The 25,994-nt window shown below is 37.4% G+C and overlaps 1 protein-coding gene across 2 annotated transcripts in view; it reads right to left on the reverse strand.

The window, feature by feature from the left end:
- The window catches only part of itga9 (integrin, alpha 9), an 88,168-nt gene that overhangs the window by 15,388 nt on the left and 46,786 nt on the right, over positions 1-25,994 (reverse strand). For both annotated transcript variants that reach the window (XM_079854513.1, XM_079854512.1), the window contains exons 16-21: positions 17,000-17,152; positions 14,861-14,937; positions 13,866-14,013; positions 4,440-4,526; positions 4,253-4,332; positions 3,124-3,213 (exon numbers count right to left, since the gene is read on the reverse strand). In XM_079854513.1, the coding sequence (XP_079710639.1) occupies positions 3,124-3,213; positions 4,253-4,332; positions 4,440-4,526; positions 13,866-14,013; positions 14,861-14,937; positions 17,000-17,152 (635 nt within the window). The remainder of the gene's footprint in view (positions 1-3,123; positions 3,214-4,252; positions 4,333-4,439; positions 4,527-13,865; positions 14,014-14,860; positions 14,938-16,999; positions 17,153-25,994) is intronic.

The following is a 25,994-nucleotide window of genomic DNA, read 5'->3' on the forward strand; positions in this document are numbered from 1 at the left end:
TATTCACACGTTATTAACAAAATGTCAACAACTGAAGACTTGTCCAGCCAGCCTTACGTGTTCGAGCCAGAGTCGGAGCCGGAGCGAGATGAAAATGAAGACGACGAACCTGCAGAACAACGTCTTCATATGGATGTATCGCAATGGTGTGTTACTGTATTTACACATGAAACTTTGGTCTCCCGACCTTTTACCACCGTGTCGATTTATTTTGATTAATGTGCGAGGGAGAGAGAGCAAGACAGCGTCTAGTTTGGAGACGGTGTCTTGTTTACACTTTCGCCTGGCTCCGAAGAGAGAGAGAGAGAGTGCGTGCGCGCGACCGGGTCTCTCTCTCTCTCTGCTCGTTCTTTCAGTTAAACGTGCTCGGCAGTTCATCTACATTAGACGGTGTAATGAAGCGTGTGCGTTGCTACATCCAACAATGTGCGTTTCATTTAAGACTTTAAAATGTGGCAAATCCGAACCTGCCAGGAAAGGGATCTCTCAAACATACAATACTGATTAGTGATAAAGTGACGGACAGGGGACATTTGTGCAAGTGGCTATTGAAGAGTACATTAAAGGAATAGTTCAACCAAACATTAAAATGGTCTCATACTTATCCTATGTCATTCATATCATATGACTTTAATTCTTCTGCAGAACACAAGAGAAGATATATCAGTGTTTTTTGTCCATAAAATGAAAGTCAGTGCGAGGTTCAGTGTTGTTTTGGACCTCAATGCAGTTCATTATATGGACAAAATCAGTTGAAACATTCAGAGAAAAGAACCATGACGGTGAATAAATAATGATAGAATTTTCATTTTTTTGGGTGAACTATCCATGACCATTTGAAATCGACATTTTTTACTTTATTATTGTGGTTGTGACTCACGCCCCATTTCTGGTATTAAAGGAGACATATCATGCTTTTAAATTGTTCCTTTTTACATATAAATCATACATTTGTAGTCTATATAAAGCGGAACTGCAATGCTTGGGTCTGAATTCCTCATTATTATAGCTCCACAGGCCCCTTTTTTACCCCTTTTCTGATGTGCTTCTGACAGCAACTCGTTTTGGTGCGGTCTCTTTAAATACAATTGAGACACTTCATACCCCGCCCCCTCTCCAGGTTGCAGAGGTTCAACTCCACCCCGTTCGGCCATTTTTGTAGTCTGATAGCAGAGATAGGATTATCTAGCGGCACATAAACTTTTTATGCACACGTTATTAACAAAATGTCAACAACGGAAGACTTGTCCAGCCAGCCTTACATGTTCGAGCCAGACTCGGAGCCGGAGCGAGATGAAAATGAAGACGACGAACCTGCAGAACAACGTCTTCATATGGATGTATCGCAATGGTGTGTTACTGTATTTATACATGAAACTTTGGTCTTCCGACCTTTTACCACCATGTCGATTTATTTTGATTAATATGTGCGAGGGAGAGAGAGCAAGACAGCGTCTAGTTTGGAGACGGTGAATCTTGTTTACACTTTCGCCGGGCTCCGAGAGAGAGAGAGAGTGCGAGCGCGACCGGGTCTCTGGTCTCTGCTCGTTCTTTCAGTTAAACATGTGGATATGGCAGTTCATCTACATTAGACGGTGTAATGAAGCGTGTAATGAAGCGTGTGCGTTGCTACATCCAACAACCGAACATTTTAACTTACCCTCTCGTAACTTCTGCATCTTTTAGCTTGGACTACAAAATTGCAGCGAGAAATAAAAATGGCGGATTGCTCGAAGTTTTGGGCTGGAAGTCAATGTCCTTATTTGGCAGTTCCGCTGCAAATACTGTGACGTAATAGTTCACAAAACGTCATAGATAACAGAAAAATCGGAACAGGTTGAAAAATAAGGCCAAAACAGAATATAAAGATATCAACGAAGCACATGAAGAGAATAATTTAAACTTTTCTGTACTTCTAAACACTCCAAATATACAACAAAATGCATTTAAGGGCTAAAAAAGTGGATTTAGCATGATATGTCCCCTTCAAATGAGGAATATTGTGACGTGTTTGTTCCCGGAAGAAACTCAAGACTACACTGGAGGCATTTCAGGGAGTTCAGAAACACTGACACTGATATAGAGAAGAACTCCCACTGGAGGAAACCTTTTTCATGCTTAAACAGCAACATCACACACTAAAGAAAGATGAACATGCAAAAAAACATTATAGGAGGAAACCCTTTAATGTGATTAATTTGATGGTAGCTTTGATCTATAATATAATGTAAGTGTGCTGCTCTCAAAATTACTTCATTTTAGTAAAACATTGCAGCTTTTATAGTTAAAACATCTGGAAAATATTCCATGCAAGAAGAGTATTGCATAGGTTTGTCTATAGGTACTAAATACAATCTTTATATTCATAAACTGATTACAGAAACCTTCTAATACATATGAAGTTAACCTGCTAAATTACACAAAACAGACTTTGATCTGGTTTTACTTCGAACCTCTGGAGTTTGTGTTTATATATTAAAGTGTAGTCTCTGGCGCGCTCATCTAAAACATTACAGGGAGGACGTTCACATTATCAGGCTGTACATCTGGCTGAAGAACATGTTGTATATTCAAGCATCATTCATCTCTGTGAAACAAGTGTCTGCGAGCCTTTAACTTTGAAATACTCCAGCGGTGCAAAGAAACAGGAGCCAAAAAAGAAATGTGCACATAAGAACTAAACACTGAGCGGACCACATATGTCTCTGGTGTTATCTGGCAGTGTGATCGACTACAAAGCTCTTACAAGAATAGGCTACCAAAAACAATGAAAAGAAAACTCTTATATCATGTACTTACTCTCATGTTAAAAGCATGTATGAATTGATATTTCCCCCCCACACAACACCAAAGGAGATGTTGTGAAGAAATCTCAATCTGGTCTTATGGATTCAATGAAAGTGCGTAGATTTTTGGGCAGTTCTTCAGAGTTATCATCTAGCTTCAGAATATGGTGTACAATATTAAGTCTTATATTATATTTAGACTAAATTTTTAGGTATTTTAGGTTTTTTTTTGTGACAATCCACAGAGGAAAGAGAGTCATACAGGTTTTGAACAACATGAGGGTGAATAAATAAGCAAGTAAACTTTTCCTTTAAGCTTGTGAAGTGTAAATCTTACCCAGTGATTGCTGTGTCCACCTCATGTACCAGCGGTATGGACAACTCCAGTGTGTTATCATGAAGAGTGCTATTATGCTCTGGATTGGCACTAAGAAAGAAAGAACAATAATATTGAACAAAGAACATTTGAATTATTAAATTACACAGATTAAAATCTCAAGTTGACAGTTTAACATTTGAGCCCAAGCCTCCGTTACTAATTCGAAAATGTGACTTTAGAACTAGAAATGAAGAAACGCTGAGTCACTTTATTGAACGATTGCTCATATACAGTAGTTTAGTTTGGGGTAAGTAAGATTTTTTTTATTTTATTTTTTATTCAACAAGGATGCATTAAATTGATCAAAAAAATTGACAGTAAATACATTGATAATGTTACAAAAGATTTCTATTTCAAATAAATGTTGTTCTTTTGAACTTTCTATTCATCTATGAATCCTGAAAAAAATTATCAAGGTTTCCAAAAGAAAATATGAAGCAGCACAACTGTTTTCAATATTGATCATAATAAGAAATGTTTCTTGAGCATCATATTAGAATGATTTCTGAAGGATCATGTGACACTGAAGACTGGAGTAATGATGCTGAAAATTCAGCTTTGATCACAGGAATAAATTATATTTTAACATATATTCAAAAATACTTTTAAAATTTTAAGAAAATTATTGTTTTACTGTATTTTGTTTCTTTCAAAAACATAAAAAAATTCTTACAGATTCAAAACGTTAAACGGTAGTATTGGTACTGACATAGCATGGTTATATATACAGTTTAATTGATTAAGTTTCCACTGTAAGATGGCCAAATATGCATTATGAGAGTTATATTTGCCTCACAGAGAGCTAGACTTTACCACTTAAGTGTGTAATGCACATCTCTGAGCAAAGAAAACACATCTGGCCAGCATTAGATTCATATCACGACTTCAATATCAAGCAAAACCACTTAATTTCTCACAAATGAGCCAAACAGGGAAAAGTCCAAATGTCTAATCTAGCTAGTTGTTTCAAATATAAACATCATGCGGCATGCCATTGGACTGATGATGTGAACCATGTGTATTTTAATCATAGAAATAAACCATGAACTTCTGGGGGGGGGGATAATTAAATCTGTTCAAAGCTCACCTTCTAGCGTGTACTAAAAACAGCAGTGTCTCATTTTCACCAGATAGATGACTCGTGTCAAAAAGCACAGATAGATGGTACTGGAAAAAAAAGGTTAAAACTACAAGGTTAAATGGAATTGCTCTATAATTAACAAGATCACTAAGTAAATCATTAAGTTGTTAAACTGAAGCTCCTGTCATACTACCTTGGTTTGTGCCCTCATGAAAGGAAATCCAACGCTGCACTTGAGGAAGTCCAGCTCTACCAGCATACAGGAAATGCCCTTCTCTTCCTGGAGCCGAAACAGACAGAGAAAACACCAAATGACAGTGAGAATAACCAGTCAAACCCTTCAAACGCTGTACTAATTGGTACGGACCCCAGCAGAAAGTCTCAGCAACCGCAGTGCCGTCCTACAAAGCATGCCTTACAAAACATCCACAAAAAAACACAAGAAATCACTGATTCCCATCCCAGGCAAACATTCAGAAGGCATACAAATGGTTTACCATTGAGTAAAATAAACTCTAGCAAGCTGGATTCAATATGATTTACAATTATGTTTAGATCTCCAATTTAGGTCTGCATAAAGACAGTTGGAGGGAAAAAAATAAGGATTTTTATGTTTAGCTCTTGCAATTTCGAGAAGAACTGGTCGGCTAGATTTCAGGCAAGTTTGTTTGTTTGTTAGACTTTATTGTCTGTTCTGATTTACTAGACAGAAATTCATCTTTAACAGTGGCATAAGACACAGATACATCAGACAACACTGTACAACCACATTGTATACCACATTGCATACATGATTAAAACAAATGAATACAATATGTATACACACGTTCATACTCCTATAGTAACTACCTCAATTGAAAATTTGATTTGAAGGAACACGCCGACTTTTTGGGACTTTAGCTTATTCACCGTATCCCCCAGAGTTAGATAAGTCCATACATACCATTCTCATCTCCGTGCGTGCCGTAACTCTGTCTGACGCACCCACCGCTAGCCTAGCTTAGCACAAAGACTGGAGGTAAACGGCTCCAGCTAGCATACTGCTCCCAATAAGTGACAAAATAACGCCAACATTTTCCTATTTACATGTTGTGATTTGTATAGTCACAGGACTCACAGCGTGTACAAATAACAAGGTCACATGAGACACAGCCATCTTCTAACCGTATACATACTGGGAACTATATTCTCAGAAGGCGAAGCACTGCTACTTGGGCGGAGGGATTTGTTTGCAGCGCCTGAGAAGCGCCGTGGTGAGGAGCAGAGAGTTTGCTCAGAGTTGGAGTAAATCACTCAGCAGAAGTAGCAGTGCTTCGCCCTCTGAGAATATAGTTCCCAGTATGTATAATGTAAAATGTTGCCGTTATTTTGTCACTTATTGGGAGCAGTATGCTAGCTGGAGCCGTTTACCTCCAGTCTTTGTGCTAAGCTAGGCTAGCGGTGGGTGCGTCAGACAGCACGCACGGAGATGAAAAGGGTATGTATGGATTTATCTAACTCCGGGGGATACGGTGAATAAGCTAAAGTCCTAAAAAGTCGGCGTGTTCCTTTAAAACAGTCACCGCCAATGGAACAAATTATCTTTTATAAATGTTCTTTTTAGCAAATGGTATACGCAGCTAGGGTGTTGTGGGTGGTTGCTATGCAGTTGCTAAGGTGTTCTGGGTTGTTGCCAGGGTATTTTGGGTGGTTACTAGAGCGTTTCTAGACGGTTGCTAGGGTGTTCAGGGTGGTTGCTATGGTGTTACTAGGTGGTTGGTAGTTGTCACAGATGGAGTTTTTATAGAGTTCTTAAAATCTTCAGTAACTTTAGTACGGCACTACATTTAACATTTTTTGCAGCATCTACAACCAGTCGAAATGTGTCTCGCAAATGTGGACACTGGAAGAGTGTTGTGAAAGGAACAAGCCATGAGATGGATATTGTGCACAAGGCATTCGGCAAAAGTTTGAAGTCAGTCTTGGGACAGTATAACATAAACACGGTTAACTTAAGATACAATAAAGATAAAATAAAACACCAGGAAAACTTTTTGGGGTTTAAAAGAGTGTATATATTCAGTAATATCAGTGATTTAACTGCACTGACTATCGGAAGAGAACAAAATGTGAACTGAACTGAGCTCAATAATAATACTAACTTTGCAACATCGACTTATTGAACTGAAATGAATTAACACTGAACTGGCTTGAGCTGAATAATCACACTATTGTGTTCTGCGGAGCTGGTTCACAGATAAAACATGTATTCATTTCATAACTGATGAACTTTGCAACATTAACACTGTTATTGAACTGAATTAAATCATCACTGAACTGAATTGAACTTAATAATAATGACAGTTGTCTTCTGTGGAGCTGCTTTATAGCTGAATTTGATTTGGTTTCACAACTGATTAATTTTACATTTAATACTGTCGTTTTCCTGATTATTAACGTGTATAAAGGCAGGGCTATATAAAAAATTTTAACTTGACTTGACTAACCCATAAATAACTGTACTCTCACTAGGAGAACAGAAACAGGGACAATCGCCAGTGAGAGTCGAGAGCTTCTTCTAAACACAGCAGAGAGCACCGGCTGGTCTGTGTAAACAGCTGAGATTGGACTCTGTGAGGGGTGAGCGTTCCTACAGCGAGAGTTCACGAAGCTGTCATTTTACAGAGCCGAGAAGGTAAAATACGTCAGGGCCGCTGATCAACCAGACGGCCTCACGCTGCTGGAACAATGCAGAGGACGAGCGCTTAACTCGGGGATCTTCAGTTCCACGTGAGGTCTTGCACGTGTTCCCCATTCTTGAGTTTATACTGGAGCTATTCTTAGCGAGGTTGCAGCAATAACAAGAACTGCTGCCGGAGAAAATACATCAATAAATAAGTCAAAATAGATGAGGGGGGTGCAGGAAAGCCTAGGACTGTTTGCAAAACTCATTTTTTATGCACTTGGCGGCTCTCTGGGGAAGAGTTTGAGGCTTTGGCCTCACGTTTTGCACTGGTTTGGAGCGTTTACACGAACACCCTGGTTTCCCCATGCAGATTTGCGTATTGCTAATGCACAGCAGGGCACCTCAACTGGCGGCCCGCGGACTAAATGTGGCCTGTTAATCATTTCTGAGCTCAAGAGCATTCAGTGGTGCTCAATTTGCGGTCTGTGGTCCATATCCGCACCAGATCAAGCATTTTCACATTTCTTTGTCTGTAGTTCAGCTACTCTAGTTTCCCAAAATATTATTAGGCTCAGATATTCAAATGTGTCTGATGCAATCTGATGTACACTACCGTTCAAAAGTTGGGAGTTATACAATAACAATATTCAGCAAGGATGCATTAAATTGATCAAAAATGACAGAAAAGACATTTCTAATGTACAAAAGATTTATATTTCAAATAAATTTTATTCTTTGGAACTTTCATTTCATGAAAGAATCTTGAAAAAAGTGAATCACAGATTCGGCACAACTGTTTTCAACATTGATAATAATGAGAAATGTTTCTTGAATGATTTCTGAAGGATCATGTGACACTGATGACTGGAGTAATGATGCTGAAAATTCAGCTTTGATCACAGGAATAAATTACACTTTCAAATATATATATATACACTCACCTAAAGGATTATTAGGAACACCATACTAATACTGTGTTTGACCCCCTTTCGTCTTCAGAACTGCCTTAATTCTATGTGGCATTGATTCAACAAGGTGCTGAAAGCATTCTTTAGAAATGTTGGCCCATATTGATAGGATAGCATCCTGCAGTTGATGGAGATTTGTGGGATGCACATCCAGGGCACGAAGCTCCCGTTCCACCACATCCCAAAGATGCTCTATTGGGTTGAGATCTGGTGACTGTGGGGGCCATTTTAGTACAGTGAACTCATTGTCATGTTCAAGAAACCAATTTGAAATGATTCGAGCTTTGTGACATGGTGCATTATCCTGCTGGAAGTAGCCATCAGAGGATGGGTACATGGTGGTCATAAAGGGATGGACATGGTCAGAAACAATGCTCAGGTAGGCCGTGGCATTTAAACGATGCCCAATTGGCACTAAGGGGCCTAAAGTGTGCCAAGAAAACATCCCCCACACCATTACACCACCACCACCAGCCTGCACAGTGGTAACAAGGCATGATGGATCCATGTTCTCATTCTGACTCTACCATCTGAATGTCTCAACAGAAATCGAGACTCATCAGACCTTGCCTGGTGTTATTCAGTGGTATCTAACAGCAATGAATTTAGAAGTGACCAAACACATCAACGTTTTCCCTATTTAAAAACAGTTACACAAGTAGTTATACGACCAAGTATGGTGACACAAAATAAAACGTGGCGCTTTTCTAAGTGGGTTAAAAAGGATAACTATAATGTAGGGCGGAATAGCACTTTTGGGAGTACTTTGGGAGTACGCAGTAAAAAGTCACGCCTGATCCTCTTCCTCTCACTTCTGTCATTAGAAGTAGAACAAACGTGACTTTTTACTGCGCCGAGTCAAAGTACTCCCAAAAGTGCTATTCCGCCATACATTATAGTTATCCTTTTTAACCCGCTTAGAAAAGCAACACGTTTTAATTTGTGTCACCATACTTGGTCGTATAACTACTCGTGTAACTGTTTTTAAATAGGGAAAACGTGGAGGTGTTTGGTCACTTCTAAATTCATTGCTGTTATATACCACTGAATATACTGGGCTAAGCTAAGTGCTATCAAAGTGTCACCGCGCTCCAGAGCGATTAAGTGCACGCACTGAGATGAGAGAGGTATGTATCAACTCGTCTTAGTTAAGGGAATAACATAATATAATATGAAAAAACGGTGAAGTATCCCTTTAACCCTGGCCTGAACATCATAAAATGTGTTCTGTGTTCAATAATAATTTTTCCACACAAATATCTACACAGTCTCCATTTGTGCCCAGAAATGATCATGTTTACAGTTTATCAAAACCTATTGGAATTGTTAGACATCTAAGCCAGATAGGACTTTAAAGGTGACCTTAACAAACACCTGATTACATTAATATATCAGACTCAAAATGCTACAATGTTATATATAGATGGATAATGTTCTGTCCCCCTTTTTATTTACATAATGGCCCTTGAACATAAGTGGTATAAGATCCCTCACGTACGATATGTGGCAAGAATCGTTCAACATTATTTATACAGTCGTCTCCCTCTTGCTCAGCACTTTTTCTGCAGTTTGGTCTCATTAAGGAGCCGTACTCTTTGTCTTCATCAAGTCGACATAAATAAGCAACTCTCTGACTCAACGTCCTCTAAAGTACTAACAGGAAAACCCCAGGACAACTCGAGTTCAATAAGGACCTCTATTTCGCCAAACAAACAGTTAGTGGTCCTACGGAGAAGAGCGGGCAGCAGGGAAGTGCACGTGTTTACCCATCAGCCACCTGGGACAGTATCTGGTGGGCATGAGCAGGGCCCTGCGGATCATGTGACATAAAATGTTTTATCGTTTTATCCTATTATTTTATTTTGCAAGTTTATCTCTGGCTTTATTTCAGTAGATTCTCATGCAGGGATTGTCGAGGTCTGTAAGATTTATGCTCACCGACATTTATTTGATCAAAAATACAGCAAAAACAGAAATATAATGTAAAAAATAACAGTTTATATATATTAAAATGTATGCTAATATATTCCTGTGATCAAAGCTGAATTTTCAGCATCATTACTCCAGTCTTCAGTGTCACATGATCCTTCAGAAATCATTCTAATATGATGATTTGCTGCTCAAGAAACATTTATCATTAGTATCAATATTGAAAACATTTGTGATACTTTTTTTCAGGATTCTTTGATGGATAGAAAGTTCAAAATAACAGCAATTATTTGAAATATAAATCTTTGTAACATTATTAATGTCTTTACTCTCAACTTTGATTAATTTAACGCATCCTCGCTGAATAAAAGTATTCATTTCTTAATAAATCTTACTAACCACAACTTTTCAACAATAGTGTACATGAACATGTTCCACAAGTGTTTCACAAGCACAAAGTGGCACAGTCACATTTTCTAAATTGTATCTATTGTTTTATCATTTTAATAATTTGTTTTTTGGTATTTAAATTATATTAAATTTTTTGGTGTGCTTGTACTATATCCTTTTTCTCAAAGAAATGCCCCTTCTCTAAATCTGTCCAGTGTTTTGTCACTACTGTTTCAGTAATTGTATTCCACCATGACGTACAGGAAGGAACGAGGTGTTTTTATTAAGTCACCATTCTCTGGTTTGTTTGTTATTAAACTGAAACATTAACAAATCTCAAATGATGTATGTATTGGCAGCGTCTCTCTAAAATAAACTTCATATCCAGCTAGATTGTTTCACTCTCTCTCTCTCGGCCTCGTCATTTAGCGCTTCAGTAACTCTAAAATAAATCGAATTGTTTCCGAGACACCAATTTGAAGGTCTTCGCTTCTCCTGCCACAATCGAATAAAAGGACAATCCACCGTTTATCTAATTACAGTGAGTGTGTTTCTTCACAAGAGGGGGCCCGGGGCCACCTGAATGAGGCAATGGAGCTTCTGAAACCAATTCACTGCTGCAGATGGTGTGGGTTGCAAGACAAACACACGGCCAACAGGACCTACTATAAAACAAGAGGCGAGCGCAAGTTCACACTCGGCATGATGGAAAGCTGAACTGGCCTGAGGGAGACATTCTGGCCTGACCTCCACCGAGTGAAGACGGGTCACATCAACACAGACGACTTCTCACGGCGTTGGTAATTAGACGGGTCCTGCTGAGCGTACAGTGCTAGAACAGCAAACAAAGTACGGCCACTGTCTTCTCACAATACACTTCCACCTGGACCCCTGCATGCATCCTATTCAACAGTCATGACCAATTACTCTCAGAAGAGGGAGGAAGCACCGCAGAAAATGATCAAAATGAAATTTAAGACTGTAAAGCAATGTTAAGCGCTTCATCTCTGTCAAAACACAAGGATTTATAGAGTGAAATCTGAGCACTTCAAAAACAAACAAATTAATTTAGAAGGATTTTGGAACGCTGAAGGAGAAGAAAACAAATGATGGTCAAATGACTAAATCCAAAAAGTCTAGACCAAACATAAATTGTTTGGAATTCTTCACCTGAAAATAAAAATGATGTCATACTTTATTCACCTTTCCAAACCAGTATGACTTTTTATCTTCTGTGGAACATTAAAAAGGAGATGTTTTGTTGAGTGTTCATGCTGCCCTTTTCCATGCATTGAAAGTGAATGAAGACGGATACCATCAAACTTCAAAAAGGGCAAATAAACATTGAATATGTTTTTGGAAAAGAGCAGCATTATTTTTTTATGCGGATTTATGATAATTTATTTTATGTTGATGTAGTTACACATTACTACATGTACTTGCTATAGTAATAACTGTAAATTATGCATAATTACAAGTAACTAATCCTAAACCAAACCCTAGTAATGTGTAACCACGTCACCTTAAGATAAAGAGTTACACTGTATTTTAAGGTGTCATTATTACAGTGTAATTATATATTTAAATACTGAGTAATATTAAGCAACTACATGTACTTACTACAGGGTTAGGGTAGGATTAGGATTTGGTTGAGGGTTAGTTGCATGTAATTATGCATAATTTACTGTTATTACTATGTCAAGTATAACCCTAACCCTAACCCTAACCCTAACATATGTAACAAGGACACTGTAAAAAAAAAGTTACCAAATAAAGTTTAACTAAATTTATTTATTTAAACATTTATTTTTATTTTTAAGAAAATCATCCTGGTTTGGAACGACAGGAGGGTGAGTAAATAATGCCAGAAAATGTATTTTTGGGTGTACTATCCTTTTAAGTAGGAGTATTTCTGTCGCAGTTATTGATAGTCCATTCTCGCATCTTCAGCATTTTTTTTTTTTTAAATCAATAAAGTTGTTAAAAAAAAAATCAGTAAATCTAGAAAAGGTCACAATTAGGAAAGACATGTACAAATTTAGATATTATCCCTTAAAATTAGAGAACAACCATTAAAGTGCGCAATTCTGCTGCATCGTTTCCCTCTTGAGAAGATTGATTTTATCACAGAGGTCCGTTTAGCAATCTTAAAGAGTTTCTCCATTATTGTCAAACTAAAGGAGGAAATGTTCTTGCTCATGCTACTGATAAGCACAGAAAGCTTTTCAGCAGAGGAAACAGACCTTGAAGGAGCTGTAACAGAGATTTCAGTGTGAGAGACGTGTTCTAGAAGCCTGAGATAACGATACACTGACCAGCTGCAAGTGCGATCATCGGTAACTGTGCACTTCCTCCTGTTTCCACAACTTCCTCTGCTGACTGAACGCATATCTCGACATATCCTACACTATTTTTTCCATTGTGTCCCTTTAAATCATGGATATGATGACCACATTTCCTTATAAAGAAGATTCAAATTGGTCACATTTTCCATTTAATCTATTTGTCAGTATTTGGCACCTAGTTCATGGCACACCCATGAGCCGCATGGTGTGTATTATAAACAAGAGTGGCAAGAGCTCTGCAAACTTCAAACTTCTGTCTAACTGGCTGGCTTTACACAATCTTCAGTAGGTTTTTAAAACTCCACTGGGAAACAAATTGGTGTTTATCAGGCTGCTATAATGAACACATCTGAAGGTACTAGTCCTGAGGAACTACTTACTGGATAAGTTCTTAGCAATCAATCTTTGAAAAACATTGGGGAATTTAGTTTGAAGCAGGTTTTGACATTAACTTTGATATTCTCTGGCTAGTGGTTTTCCCTGGCCACAATTTTGACATCGATACCATGGGGAAAAACTGCCATATAGATATTTATTAATATTGTCTCATAATTTGGCAGCAGGTTTATTAGGCGTCTGTCACTTTAAGACCTGATCCATTATACTGTTACACATGCGTTTTCTTTCTCAACTGTTTATGTTCACTTAAGACATAACTGACTGTGTTTACATGAATACTCGCCAAGATTGGCATTATGATATGTGTACTTGACTGTTTAAGCGCAATAAGCAGCGAAAAATAACTCAATTTAGTTCTGAAAGACGGCTTTATGTGCGCAAACTTTGTGTGTGAGCACAAAACTTGATAATGAGTAAAATTATGCGCAATCTCACAGCGAAATTCAAGCCCTGTAACACCAACAATATTCATCCAGAGCAAATTAAACAAGTGAGTGAGGAGAGGCGGGTTTGTGTCAATCACTGTCGGAGAGATGAGAGAGAGAGAAAGAGCTGCGGGTATCATGTATCTAATCTGCGGGAAATGAGTATTGGAAGCTTTTCAGATATTTTAGTATCAAAAAATCTATATTTTTGACAACTACATCACACTTAGTTTATTATTTCAGATGCCTTTTTAAAAGACTACAATTGAAAAATGTATAGGCTATATTATGTATAAATTTAAACCCGCCAAAGTGGCTAGTAGGTGTGACTGCGTTACACTCCACTGTTGTGAATGTCAAGCCCTGCCTGTATGTCATGTTAACAATAGTGTGTCACTTTACATGTCAGTCAGTTCTTAAGCTGCAAACTGGACAAGACTGCAATTCATCAGTCAAAAGTCTGGTTTAGAGAAACTACCGGTAATATATCAGACTTACTCTTTGTAAGAAGTTGATGTAGTGAACCTCTCTGGAGAAGTTCAAGTAGATGTTGGTGTCATAGGCGTCATCTCCAGCATTAGAGATGGTCAAATTTAATGACACATTTTTCACTCCACCTAGAGCCAGATGAGAACTGATGTAACGCCTGAGAAATGAGAGAAACAAAAGAGAAAACAAGTTGGACAAGGAAAATCTCAACCTGTTAAAATATTTCTGGGTCATATATATCACTGTATTTCTATATTTTGATGGTTTAAATAACAAAAAAATACGGTAACACTTTATATTACATTGTTATTGTTACATATGTTACACATAGTTACTAACTAATAGTAATAACTATAAATTATGCATAATTACATGCAACTAACCCTAAACCAAACCAAACTCTGATCCTAATCCTATAGTAAGTACATGAAGTTACTTTATAATTACAGCGTTACTTTATAATAGGCACCTAATAAATAAAGTGCAACCAAAATTACTATTACTTAAAAACTTAAAATACTTACTTTTTAAAAGTTAAACCAACAAAATCAGTTTTTATAGTGCACTAATAATAAAAAATGTAAAATATGTGAATATATTTGAATAATGAAAATATTGAAATGTAAAAAAAATGTAAAGAGGTCCTAAAATAGACTTCATTTTCCTTATACAAATACATAGAGCATAGAACATGAATGCCTGTTTTGTAGTCATTACAGTAAAATATGTTTTCAATTACTAGCTCTAATACATACTGTAAGTAGTGAATCCCCATCTGCTCTTTAAACAGTGAAGGTTCAGCGTTTAAGGAAACTACAGAGAAACCAGGTCCAGATCATTCAGAACCAGACTAGGCCTTCCTAAAGACGGTCTAATGAATGACGTCATGGGCCGGTGAGAGCCAAGCGTGTGTCCACACCCACAGCGACTCAACCCTAATGACGTCAATGAACTGAAACGAGCCGCTGCGCAGAACCTGGAGAGGAGAAGACCGGGGGCTTTACCCAGAAAGCAGAAGTTTCCCATGAAGCCTCAGGTCAGCGGCACAGTCGTCTGACAGACAGTTCTTCTCAAACCACGTCTGTGAAGAGTCAAACAGAGCACAGGATGTTTACACAACTTAAACTGTCAGGATAACCCGAGTTGGGAAGCAAATACTAGAGGGTGCTGTTGTGCAAGACTTCACGATGGCCTGAAAAGCTTTAGTATGAGTGGCGGTTTCAAGCGTAATGAAGAAGAAAGTGCCGTGTGTTCGTGCTGGATAGATTTTAACATCAACACCTTTGCTTTAGCGCTACAGACAAACGGGTGGACACAGTTACTAATGGCCTCAGATTCCATCATAATGGATTCCTGCCGCGCTGAAAGATGCCAGCGCCATGTTTCCTCGAGCTCAGAGGGAAAAGCATGTCGACTAACAGGAGGGCTGGATATGAAGTGGGCTGTTGGCAAATAAATTCATCAATCTTCCACATTCCATTCACAAAGAGTCAACAGCCATTATTGAGCGCTAACTAAAACCACATTTACATATGCATTGTAATTTCTGGCATTCTGAGCTGCTGGGTGATGCCAACGGCAAATGAGTACGAGGCGGTAACTTTAGCTGGACAATAACTTTATTCTAGAGCTGCTATAAAGCCAAAACACTTTCCTTTCCTATTATCAATGTAAAGGAACAACATTACATTGTTAAAAGCGCTATATAAATGAAGATGACTTGACTTGACGTGAGTAACAGTCTCAGAGTAAATTAGAATAATGTACTATATAAAACCACTGTAAAGATGTTAAAATGTTAAAACGAGCAATATATAAGGTTTTATAAGTGTTCTAATCAGGTGTGATATGTTTGTATAAACATTCAAAATCACAGGGAATCAGAACATATTTGATTTGATGTGATATTTTACTTTTTTAACACACGTGTAGTCTTTTTGTGCATGATTTATCAGTGCTTGTGGAAGATCATGTTCAAAAAAGCAACCAGAAAATTGTCTTGGCTAATTAGGACAGAAAATCTGATTAACGTGGAAAATTAACATGCTTAAAGTTTCTTAGATTATTCATTTTCTTTACTTGTATTAAAAACTATATTATATTAAAACATACTTTACTCTACTCTACTGTACTGTACTATTAACTCTTTACCCACCAGCGTGAAAAAGTTGCCAGCAATTTTGATCATTTCCACAAAACTTTCATGGCTCCCAGAATATTTTGTTGTAACATGCAATACAAAACAGTTTATTCTAGCTTTATGTATTCTTTCTTTATCAACACTTGAATGTGGGTAAGTTTCATTAAAAAAGCAACATTTTGAGCAAAAAGCTTAGAAAAATGTGTTTTTGTCAAAGACCATGCATGCCCGGATCGGATTCAGAATGATGACTAATACACAGATGGAGTAGATCGAGTCCATCATCACCCCTAAAGTCCTGTCTCTCGTCCTGGATCGACATTTCATTAGGCAGTTTTGATTTATATGCTGTTTAATGTTTGATGATCACGTTATTTTACATGTGCGTAAGCAATGCTTCTATCGCTTGTTTGTGCTGCTTCTTCGTCTGTGTTTTGATCAGGAGTTTCTTTACTCTTTCAGAAGATGAGTAATAGCGCCCCCTACCGTATAACAGTGAAAACACGGAAAACTGGAAAATTCCATCAATGGTGGGGAAAGAGTTAAAATAATTATACTAAATTTAATTTAAAAAAAGAATAATAATGCATTAAATATATATTTGTGCATTATGGTATTTTTTTGTTAGTTAGGTTAAGTTAGGCAAGTTATTTCTGGCCTTTCATGCCTTTATTTAAAAAAAAAAATTGAATTTAAATCGATTGGATAGGATATTACAGATCAGACTGGAAAGCATGAGGCGGAGAGAGGGAAAGAGCAAAGGACCTTGAGCCGTTTAATGGATCCGTGTGTCAAGTCTTAAAGTGACAACAGCCTAAAATACCTGCTGCCAAATTATGAGACAATATTAAAAAATATCTATATGGCAGTTTTTAAATCAAACTCGGGTCGCCGAAGGTGCAGTTGGCCATCCGACATTAATTCCTAAAGGTTATCTTCATTTCTGGTGCTATCCTGTTTAAAATGGATTCTTCAGGTGCAGAGAAAGCTGACGAATACAAACCTCGTTCTTAGCGGCGATCTTCTCTCCTTTTTTCCAGCGTAGAATAGGAGTCAGAGAGGGAAGGTCACGGTCCTGATATCCATCCACGACGTGCTTTCCTAAACTGTATGCTGCCTCAAACACGATGGCGGCGAACACATCCTTCACTTCTCTCTGATGAAAAGCACAAACATGGGAAAATGTGACATATAAACAACAATAAGAAAAACTTCAAATCTTTAAAAGCTGAAATGTGTCAGTATCATTGATTTACTATTCAAGTTTTTGTAAATATATTCCATTTTAGTTTTCATTCAAATTCTTCATTATTTTCATTCTAATTCTTTGTTTGTCATTTTTATTGCTTTTATTGCTTTTTAAAATGTCTTTATATTTTTTATTTTAGTACTTTAAATACAATCCTCTATCCTTGTCAACTAGCTTAAATAAAATAAGTTATGCAAATGCTTATATGTTTTAGTTAACCCTGAAATGTGCCACAAACACAGAAAAAAAAAAGTTATTCCTGATACTGAAACAACAATCACTCTTTTCCTTTCACGACAGTGCATCACATCCACTAATATTTCAAAATAAAAGCACAGACTAATAAAAGTTTAGATGAATGGCCCATATGACAAGTAGCTCACCCAATTGGTGGCCGTGTAACTGGCTTTGCACGGGCTAAAATCGTATTTGCGGTGAAAAGCTTTATAGCCGAAGCTCTTTGCAAAGCTCTTGTTGGCTCGGTCAAGTACTATGTGCCTTTAAAGAGCCACCAAAAGCTATCGGATGAACATTTGGAAAAAGCTGGCACTGCCCTGCCCCAACACACTTCATCTTCCCTTATTTTGGCAATATGAGCCGCAGCCCGAGGAGTGTTTCCTTTGGCACACGACTTGGAAACAGTCGGACGAAAGACTGAACAGGATCAAACCTCGACATCCTTGTTATAGGACACTAAAGAGGGAGGGACATGGGAAAAGTAGACCTCTCCTGTGCCCTCTTCTCTCCGATCCCCTGACGATTAAACATCATTGGCACCACATTGGCTTTCATCTGTACCAACATGATAGAAGAGAAGCACCCCTTCTCTTTCTTTCGTCCCGAGAGATTTATCACATGCTATCTGTTTGTCCACCCACCCATCCTCTTCCTCAGCGGCGCTGAATCAGACCGATGTTTTAACACATCATGATAAAATAGATGCACATCCTGTCCTGGTGTCCAGCCGACCCGCACCTTCACATGCTGATAGAGTTACTGCAGGAAAGAGAGGAGTGGTGGCGGACCGGACAGCTTTTAGCCTCCACTAGACTTATTTACACCATCAAATGGGGCGTATGTGTTCATTATGGATGACAGAATTAAGACAATATTTGAATTAAAATAGTTCACACAAATATGAAAACACTGTGATCATTCACTCACCCATTTCAACCCTGCATGACATTCTGTATGTTTGCCAAGCTTTCATTTCAATAACATTTAAGAATTTACCAATAAAACACACACCATAAATGTGTCATATATTATTTTGTAGATCAGAATTGGAAATAAATATATTAATAATTGAACACAAGTAAAGTTTTTCAGGCTGTTCCACCCGAGAGGAAAAAGGAGATAAAAACAGTGACAGTTAAAAAGTAATAAAAAAAACAACAACAAACAAACAAAAAACAAATACAGTAAAACATATTTGGTGTAGAAACCAAGTAAATTTCATAAATTAATTATAAAGATATAGAAAGAAACACATTTAAGTAAACATGAACTTGAAGTAGAAAGACTGAAATAGTATTTTCTTGTCAAATGTACTCCAATAATCTTTGTTTTATTTACAGCTTAAAAAAATGAATATATTAGTTTTAATTTATTACTTTTTATTTTTATTTTATTTTTTTGTTTCCATGTATAATATCTTCATTGGTTTTCCACAAAAGAAAAAAAGTCATACAAGTTTGGAATGACATGAGGAGTAAATGATAACAGAAATAATTTTTTTTGGGTGAACAGGTCCAGAACATTTGGGCTTTTTTGCCTTTCTTTGATATAAGCAATAATAATCATCATAAATCTCATGCTACGGACCTTACTAAAGGTATTATTAAAATGAAAACTGAAAATACAGCTAATAAAATAAGTATATATATATATAAAAAAAATAAAGTAAGAGATGCGGTTACTGACCAAAAACAAACAAACAAAACAAAAAAACCCTGCTTTGTGCTTTAGGTGTATTAACCAAAATATCTGTAGAATCAAAGCTTGTGTGATAAACCCTAATTACCCATTAATCACCGGAGCCCTGGTTCATCAGCTGAGGGCTTCTCATGTGCCCTTTGGCGTCCAGAGAGAGAGGGTTTTGTTACAGTAATACGCTCGAGTCGTAAAATGAACAACATAAAGCTCAGTGTTGTGTAAAGAGCTGGTGCTCTCCTCAGGTCCCAGATGGGATTAAAGCAGTATGTATCAAATGGGCCTTATGACCTGTCCGACCAATGACCCCAACTCAGGGGAGCAGTAAAGACCAGGCGTTCAGGCTTCACCAACAGTCTATGTGCCACTTTCATTGGGACACATGTGAATTGAGAGCATGAATGACCTCTTGTTCTCCAATACGAAAGTGTGCACCAACTTCATTTATGACAATAAACATGCCATAGTAAAATATAATCACCAGTCCAATAGCGATGTCTACTGTAAATGGAGTACTTTATTTTCAAACTGTCCAACTTATCTGGACTGATCACAACCTCACTTGAATTGATCCCTGATTTAAATGACGCTTGTGGGCAATCGTCATGTAAGTTCAGCTCCTATCAACCTAAACAGCTAAAGGCTGAAAAAATATCTGCCAAACATTCATTTCAATCACAATTAAGAATTCATCAATAAAGCAAAACAAAAGTATATTATTGTGCTTATAAGTAACTTTGCAACTACATGTCAATTAGCAGTCATTGGAGTATTTGCAGACTGTCTGCTTAATATCTGCAAACCCTAACTATAAGCAACTACATCAACTTATTCTACTAACCCTAACCCAACAGTCTACTAACAGTTGACTACAGTCTACTAATACTCTAATGACTGCTAGCTGACATGTAGTTGCCAAAGTTACTTATAGTTAGAAGAATGTCTGAAGTGGATGATTGAATGAATGAATGGCTTGTTTCAGGTTGGTCCATTTGTCCAAGTAGACAAACATTTAGTTAATATATAACTATAATATTATATATGTAACGTATATATAATATATATTTGCATCTCTGTCGTCATTGCAATTCATGTGCACCTAACTCAAATTACAATTTTGACACTTGTAGGCTGCTTAAAGGGATATTTCACTGCTGGAAAGATGAATGTGTATGTAAATTAGGTCATTTATGTAGTAGAAATGTGAAATTATTTTAGAAGTTGGTGCCTTCTAGACTGAGAAAAGCCAGAAAATGTATTTTTGGCTCATGTGGATGAAAGACAACAACTCCCAGAATGCACTTGCTTCGCTGCCCTACGAGGTCACGCCCAAGCCACGCCTACCGGTTACAGAGGGCAGTATCGGAAGAAATGATACAAATAGGCTACTAGTCGACTCGAAACTGTAAAGACGGCGTATTATCGTAAGATCCCCCTATGGGCGGGTTGAAGACATGCGGAACGAGCTCCTCCTACTGGCTGGAGTCTCTCGCCTCTGGACAAAAAAGCCTCTGATGACGCTAAATGATGATTTTTGCATCATCGGAGGATTTTTTCCAGACACACAATACAGAAATCTCTCGTCTCAGGGGGACATGAGGGAGGGAAGCACGGTCATTCGAGAATACTACCGGGTTTCAACTGATACAAAGCTTCATGCTAATCGGTTAAGTATCCCTTTAAGGGCTGTTTTGAAAAAAAGTTGTCACTCCAAACCAGAAAACCAAACACAGGAGACACAACAGGAACAAGCACCTCCTGCACATTAGGAAGTAGTAGAGGTCAAATCTGAGCCTTGACCCGGGCTTTTATCATCATTATTAATGTTCCCGTTTGCCTTCTGCTTCTTCCTTTCCCAGCCCCCTGAACTCCATCATAAACTGTATGTATTTATAGAGCAGAAGAAAGCAGGTCTCAGGACCGACCTCATGCTTTTAATTGGGTGGGTGGTATCTGAAGGAACCCAAACAACTGTTCCTCACACACTGCTCACACACACTGACAGACTTGAGCCAAGCAGGTCAGTCAGTCGCCACAGGGCTTCATTGTACAAGACGAACGGCTGAAGCGTCATCTGTTTCCTTACATTGTTCCCATTTGGCACAGTAAAGGCTTTCACGGAAAGAGACGGCACTACAGAATGGCTTCCCACAGGCGGATTCGCAAGTCATAATAGCCTTTTTTAACGACAGTAATAAAACGAAACTTTCAGAAGCAATGGTCACATTTTAGGCTAAAGTGTTCATGTTACTGTGCATTTATATTAGTAATCATACAACACTACTGAAAACTAGTATGAATAATGAATGCTGGATCTGTACGTGCTGGCATCTTGCCAAACCAAGCACCAATGTAATAAACATCATGTGCATAATGGGTAATTATTTGGGGGAGCTGCAAGTAATTAGTGGTGTTTTGATATACATTGGTTATATAACCATTCAACCATTTGATACATACCATAGCACATACTGATTGTCATAACAGTGTCTAAAACATGGTACTTTTTGTAAGGTCTTACCAAACAAGCATGATGGACTCGAAGAGACTGTGTTTGTAGGTTATGTGTTTCTGAACATAATCTGACGCTGTCATTCAGCACTCTTGTAGGAAAGTATGATTAAAAAACCTCTATAGTCGCGAGTGCAGGAAATACAGTGTCTAATTTACTGTATGCAGGGTTGGATGCCGTCCATTCCCAAACTCACCAGAGATATAATCTCTCATCTGAGGATCATTGGGTCTGACCTCACGCTTTTAAACATGGAGACAGTGGTGAAAAATATTGCTGAGTGAATGATCAGAGCTTGTGAAGAGCTTGTTTAGAGTTTCACACAAAGACATCTTGATGATCATCAGAAAAAAAAGTGTTGAATGTCATTATAAGTGGTCAATCTTAGTCTAAATAAAATGCATTAGGAGTCTTACTATTGAGGCTATTATAGGTTGTTATTATAAGTTAAAAAACTTGTCTTGAGTAAAAAATAAATAACACATGATTGCAAGATATACCGTTCGAAAGTTTGGGGTCGAGAAGATTTCTTTAATGTCAATGAAAGAAGTTTCTTCTGCTCACCAAGGCTGCATTTATTGGATCAAAAATACAGTAAAAACTGTAATATTGTAAAATATTATTACAATTTAAAATAATTGTTTTCTGTGTGAATATATTTTAAAATGTAATTTATTCCTGTGATCAAAGCTGAATTTTCAGCATCATTACTCCAGTCTTCAGTGTCACATGATCCTTCAGAAATCATTCTAGTATGATGATTTGATGCTCAAAATACATTTCTGATTATTATCAATGTTGAAAACAGTCATGCTGCTTCATATTTTTGTGGAAACTGATACATTTTATCAGGATTTTTTGATGAAATTTCAAAAGAACAGCATTTATTTGAAATAGAAACATTATAAATAACATTATAAATGTCTTTACTTTCACTGATGAATAAGCAGTTTTACTTCTAAAGTAAAGTTCTTGTTTTAAAGATTGTTTTTCCATTTTTCAGGTTTTCTGTAAAACCCTTTTTTTTTTCCTGACAAACTTTGACACACTTCAAATCTGTGGGCAGAAACCGGGAGGCTGATATCATGCAATGCTCTTAAGAATGTAATTTGTATTTAATTGCCTAAGTTCTCCAGTTATGTGCCAACATGAGAAGAGTTGCAGAACCAGAGGCTTTGACACATAAAACTGGTCAGTTTATCTTTAAGATAAGCAGCGCGGCTGAACTCAACTTCTTTCTGTTCTTCAGGGAAGACAGAAGGGATGATGTCATCTGAGCAGCGGCGATCGTGATTGGCTGAGGGGATCTGAGCTGCCCGCGCTCACGTGGCTTCCACCAGATCGTTCCAAGAGTTATTAAATACATGCACACGGTGCACAAACCGGGGCTTTATCGAGATCAAGACCCTCGGAGCTAAACTCACAGTTCCTGCTATTAATTTACGCTCGGCTCTAGGATTCCCTTTTAAGGCCAGATGCGTGCATGACATGTATTTAGAGTTATGCTAAAAATATAAACTTCAGCAATTCATGCACTTCAATTCCAAAGATGTATAAAAAATATCACTATTTATATCGCTCATATTTGAAAAGCTATTAAACTTCAGCATGCAATCTATCCCACATTATTTGTTTAATGCATTAAAAACCACTGAGAACATAGCAACTCCATAATAACACCCTAGCAACATGATAGTTTTGCACATGCACACAACTAATATTTAAAAATTATTTTTATTTACCAATGCTGTTATTTACGCTAAAACCCAAGGTCATCATGTAACCTAAATTTTCCACAGCCATTTTATTTCTTGCAAGTGATGAATGAGTGAAACCTGAAGTACTTCCTGTATAAAAGCCCTCATATAGCATTTCATTCATACTCACATGACCCATCTGAACATGATCCTCCCACTGGATACTTCAACAAGGTGAGCTATAGTCCAACAACGTCAAATCCCATAGTAATATAGTCCCTGACAGACATTGTTCAAGACAACAACATCCCATATGGAACCAATTAAAAAGCAATTCAGGGCATGAACATTAATAACTGTGGAGAAGTACACAACCCATGCCACCTGAAATAACCATGTTTATGTGCTGCATGTGTTTGCAAATGAGATTAACTTATTAGAGTGTCAGATCAAACAGATTTAGACATTTACAACGCCAATTGTGTTCCACCTTTGGTCGCATAAGTTCAGGATAGATCACTTAGTCTGTGGAAAACTAAATTAGCATGAAAGATTAATTAATATATCGCCAGAACAAGTTCTCTGGAGCTGAGCAGGTGAATCTGCATTTGATTCCTGCATTAAAAGCCGGAATGAAACGGTCATGAACCGAGCAAAGCCTGAGCGTGAAGATATTTCTCAGATCTCTCTCCAAAGTCCACGAGCTCAACTAAAACCCATGATAAATCACAGACACTCATTCCTGAAGTGTTAGTCCATGTACAGAAATGCCTTATTTCATAAACAAATCAAACTAGCAGCTCTCCAACAGCTGCAAAATGAGCCAAAGAAAAGAAAGCCTTCTGATGTCAAACAGATCATAATTAAACTGAGTGGAGAGAGACATGATGAGCTTTAGTTCAGTGGTTCACAACTGGTGTGTCACAACAACCCATAAATGGGTCACAGGTCTGTTCTGATAGTGAGAACAATGCTTCTAGATATATAAATAAGCATAGATGGTCAAAGTGTTATTAAATGTACTATTATAGTATTTAGAATGAGCTTTTATTGTTATATTTTCAGCTTTCCTTTGTAATTTTGAATAATGTTCCTTAGTAATTGTTTAATAATTTTGATGGGTTTTAATAATTTGCATTATTTTTTATTATTTCTCAGTTTTAGTTTGCTATTTTTTAACTTAATCTTCAACTTAATTATATTAATTATTTCAAATAGCATTTCTCATTTTCGTTTACCTTTTTTTTTTAAGTCACAATTTTTCATATAATATTTATGTATATTTTTTCTGCTTCATAGTTTGACAAAAACTATTTTTTACTAGTTTTACTTAAACAACACTGAGATGGGATGGCAAAATAAACAGACAACAGAGAAAACGCTTTCCCTAATAGTAATATATGAAGATTTATATAATGCAAAAGTGACAAAATGCTAAATTTCACACCAGCAATGTCGCATCTCTTCTGAGCATTTATTCAATTACATCTAAAAAATTACCTATATCTTCAACCTTTACCCATAAACGACACTTTATACCAAATGGCAGTGAACAAGAGTTCAAGAGAAAGCGTCGCCTCGTTTCACAATATGTGTCTGCTTGCTGCAATTTTTGTTACTCATTTGCTGTGTCCCAAAACCTAGTGTAAGCAGCTTTGCTAACTAGCATCCTGACTGAATATACAAAATGCATACACGCATATAAAATGCATAACGCAATTTTGGTTTGTTGTTGCAACGCATTCTGGGATTAGCCCTTTTGGTCTCCATACCTTTTGGAACAAACTTGGAACACAGTTGTGATGATTTTGATGCCGTCATGTGGTGTCTAGTTAGGCAGCTCACTAGGTTTCAAAACAAAGCTTTCCTCTTGAAATGTTGTGATGTCAAGGCAGATACAATTTCGGCTTGTTTGCCCAAACTGCAGGAGTTATCACAGGGACAAATAGTTTCCAAGCCTTTCTATTAACCCCCCTGAGAACTGCTGACATTTTCCCATGAGAATGACGATGGTTAACGCACACTGGAGTGAGAGCATATGGGACGCCCATCACTTCAGCTGGCTGGAAACTGATTCCATCTGTGGTTAGTATGCAGAACCCCTCCACACTAACTGCTTTCCCCTTACTGTACACACAACACACACTTCTAGATAATTAATAACACACTGGCTGTGCAACATATACAGAATATGCACCAATACATGCCTCAAACAGTTGAATGCTACATAGTTGTCACATGACCTTGCATATTCCGTGCAACTCACACAGTATATACATACTGCAGAAAAAAAGAAGCAAATGTACAGTATGAAAGAGATGATATAATACTCAGTGACACATAAGAGAATGAAATACCGGAGCAATGTCCTTGTAAAAAATCAATAACAGTGAACTTTTATGGGCTGGTGTACATAATGTAAAAGGTATTTAGCATGTGACCCTCAGTTGAAAACACAGCTGGGATTTATAAAGCTGGAATGGAGGTGCCATGCTCCCGTGGCGTAAATGGGCACATGGAAAACATTTTCTCTCTGAACAATGAAAAAATCATTGTTCATCCAGCACTAAGGAACATCTACCAACAAATTAAGGATTTTGCATATTAC

This window comes from Squalius cephalus, assembly GCF_949319135.1.
Source record: "Squalius cephalus genome assembly, chromosome: 21".
In the NCBI taxonomy this organism is placed as follows: Eukaryota; Metazoa; Chordata; class Actinopteri; order Cypriniformes; family Leuciscidae; genus Squalius; species Squalius cephalus.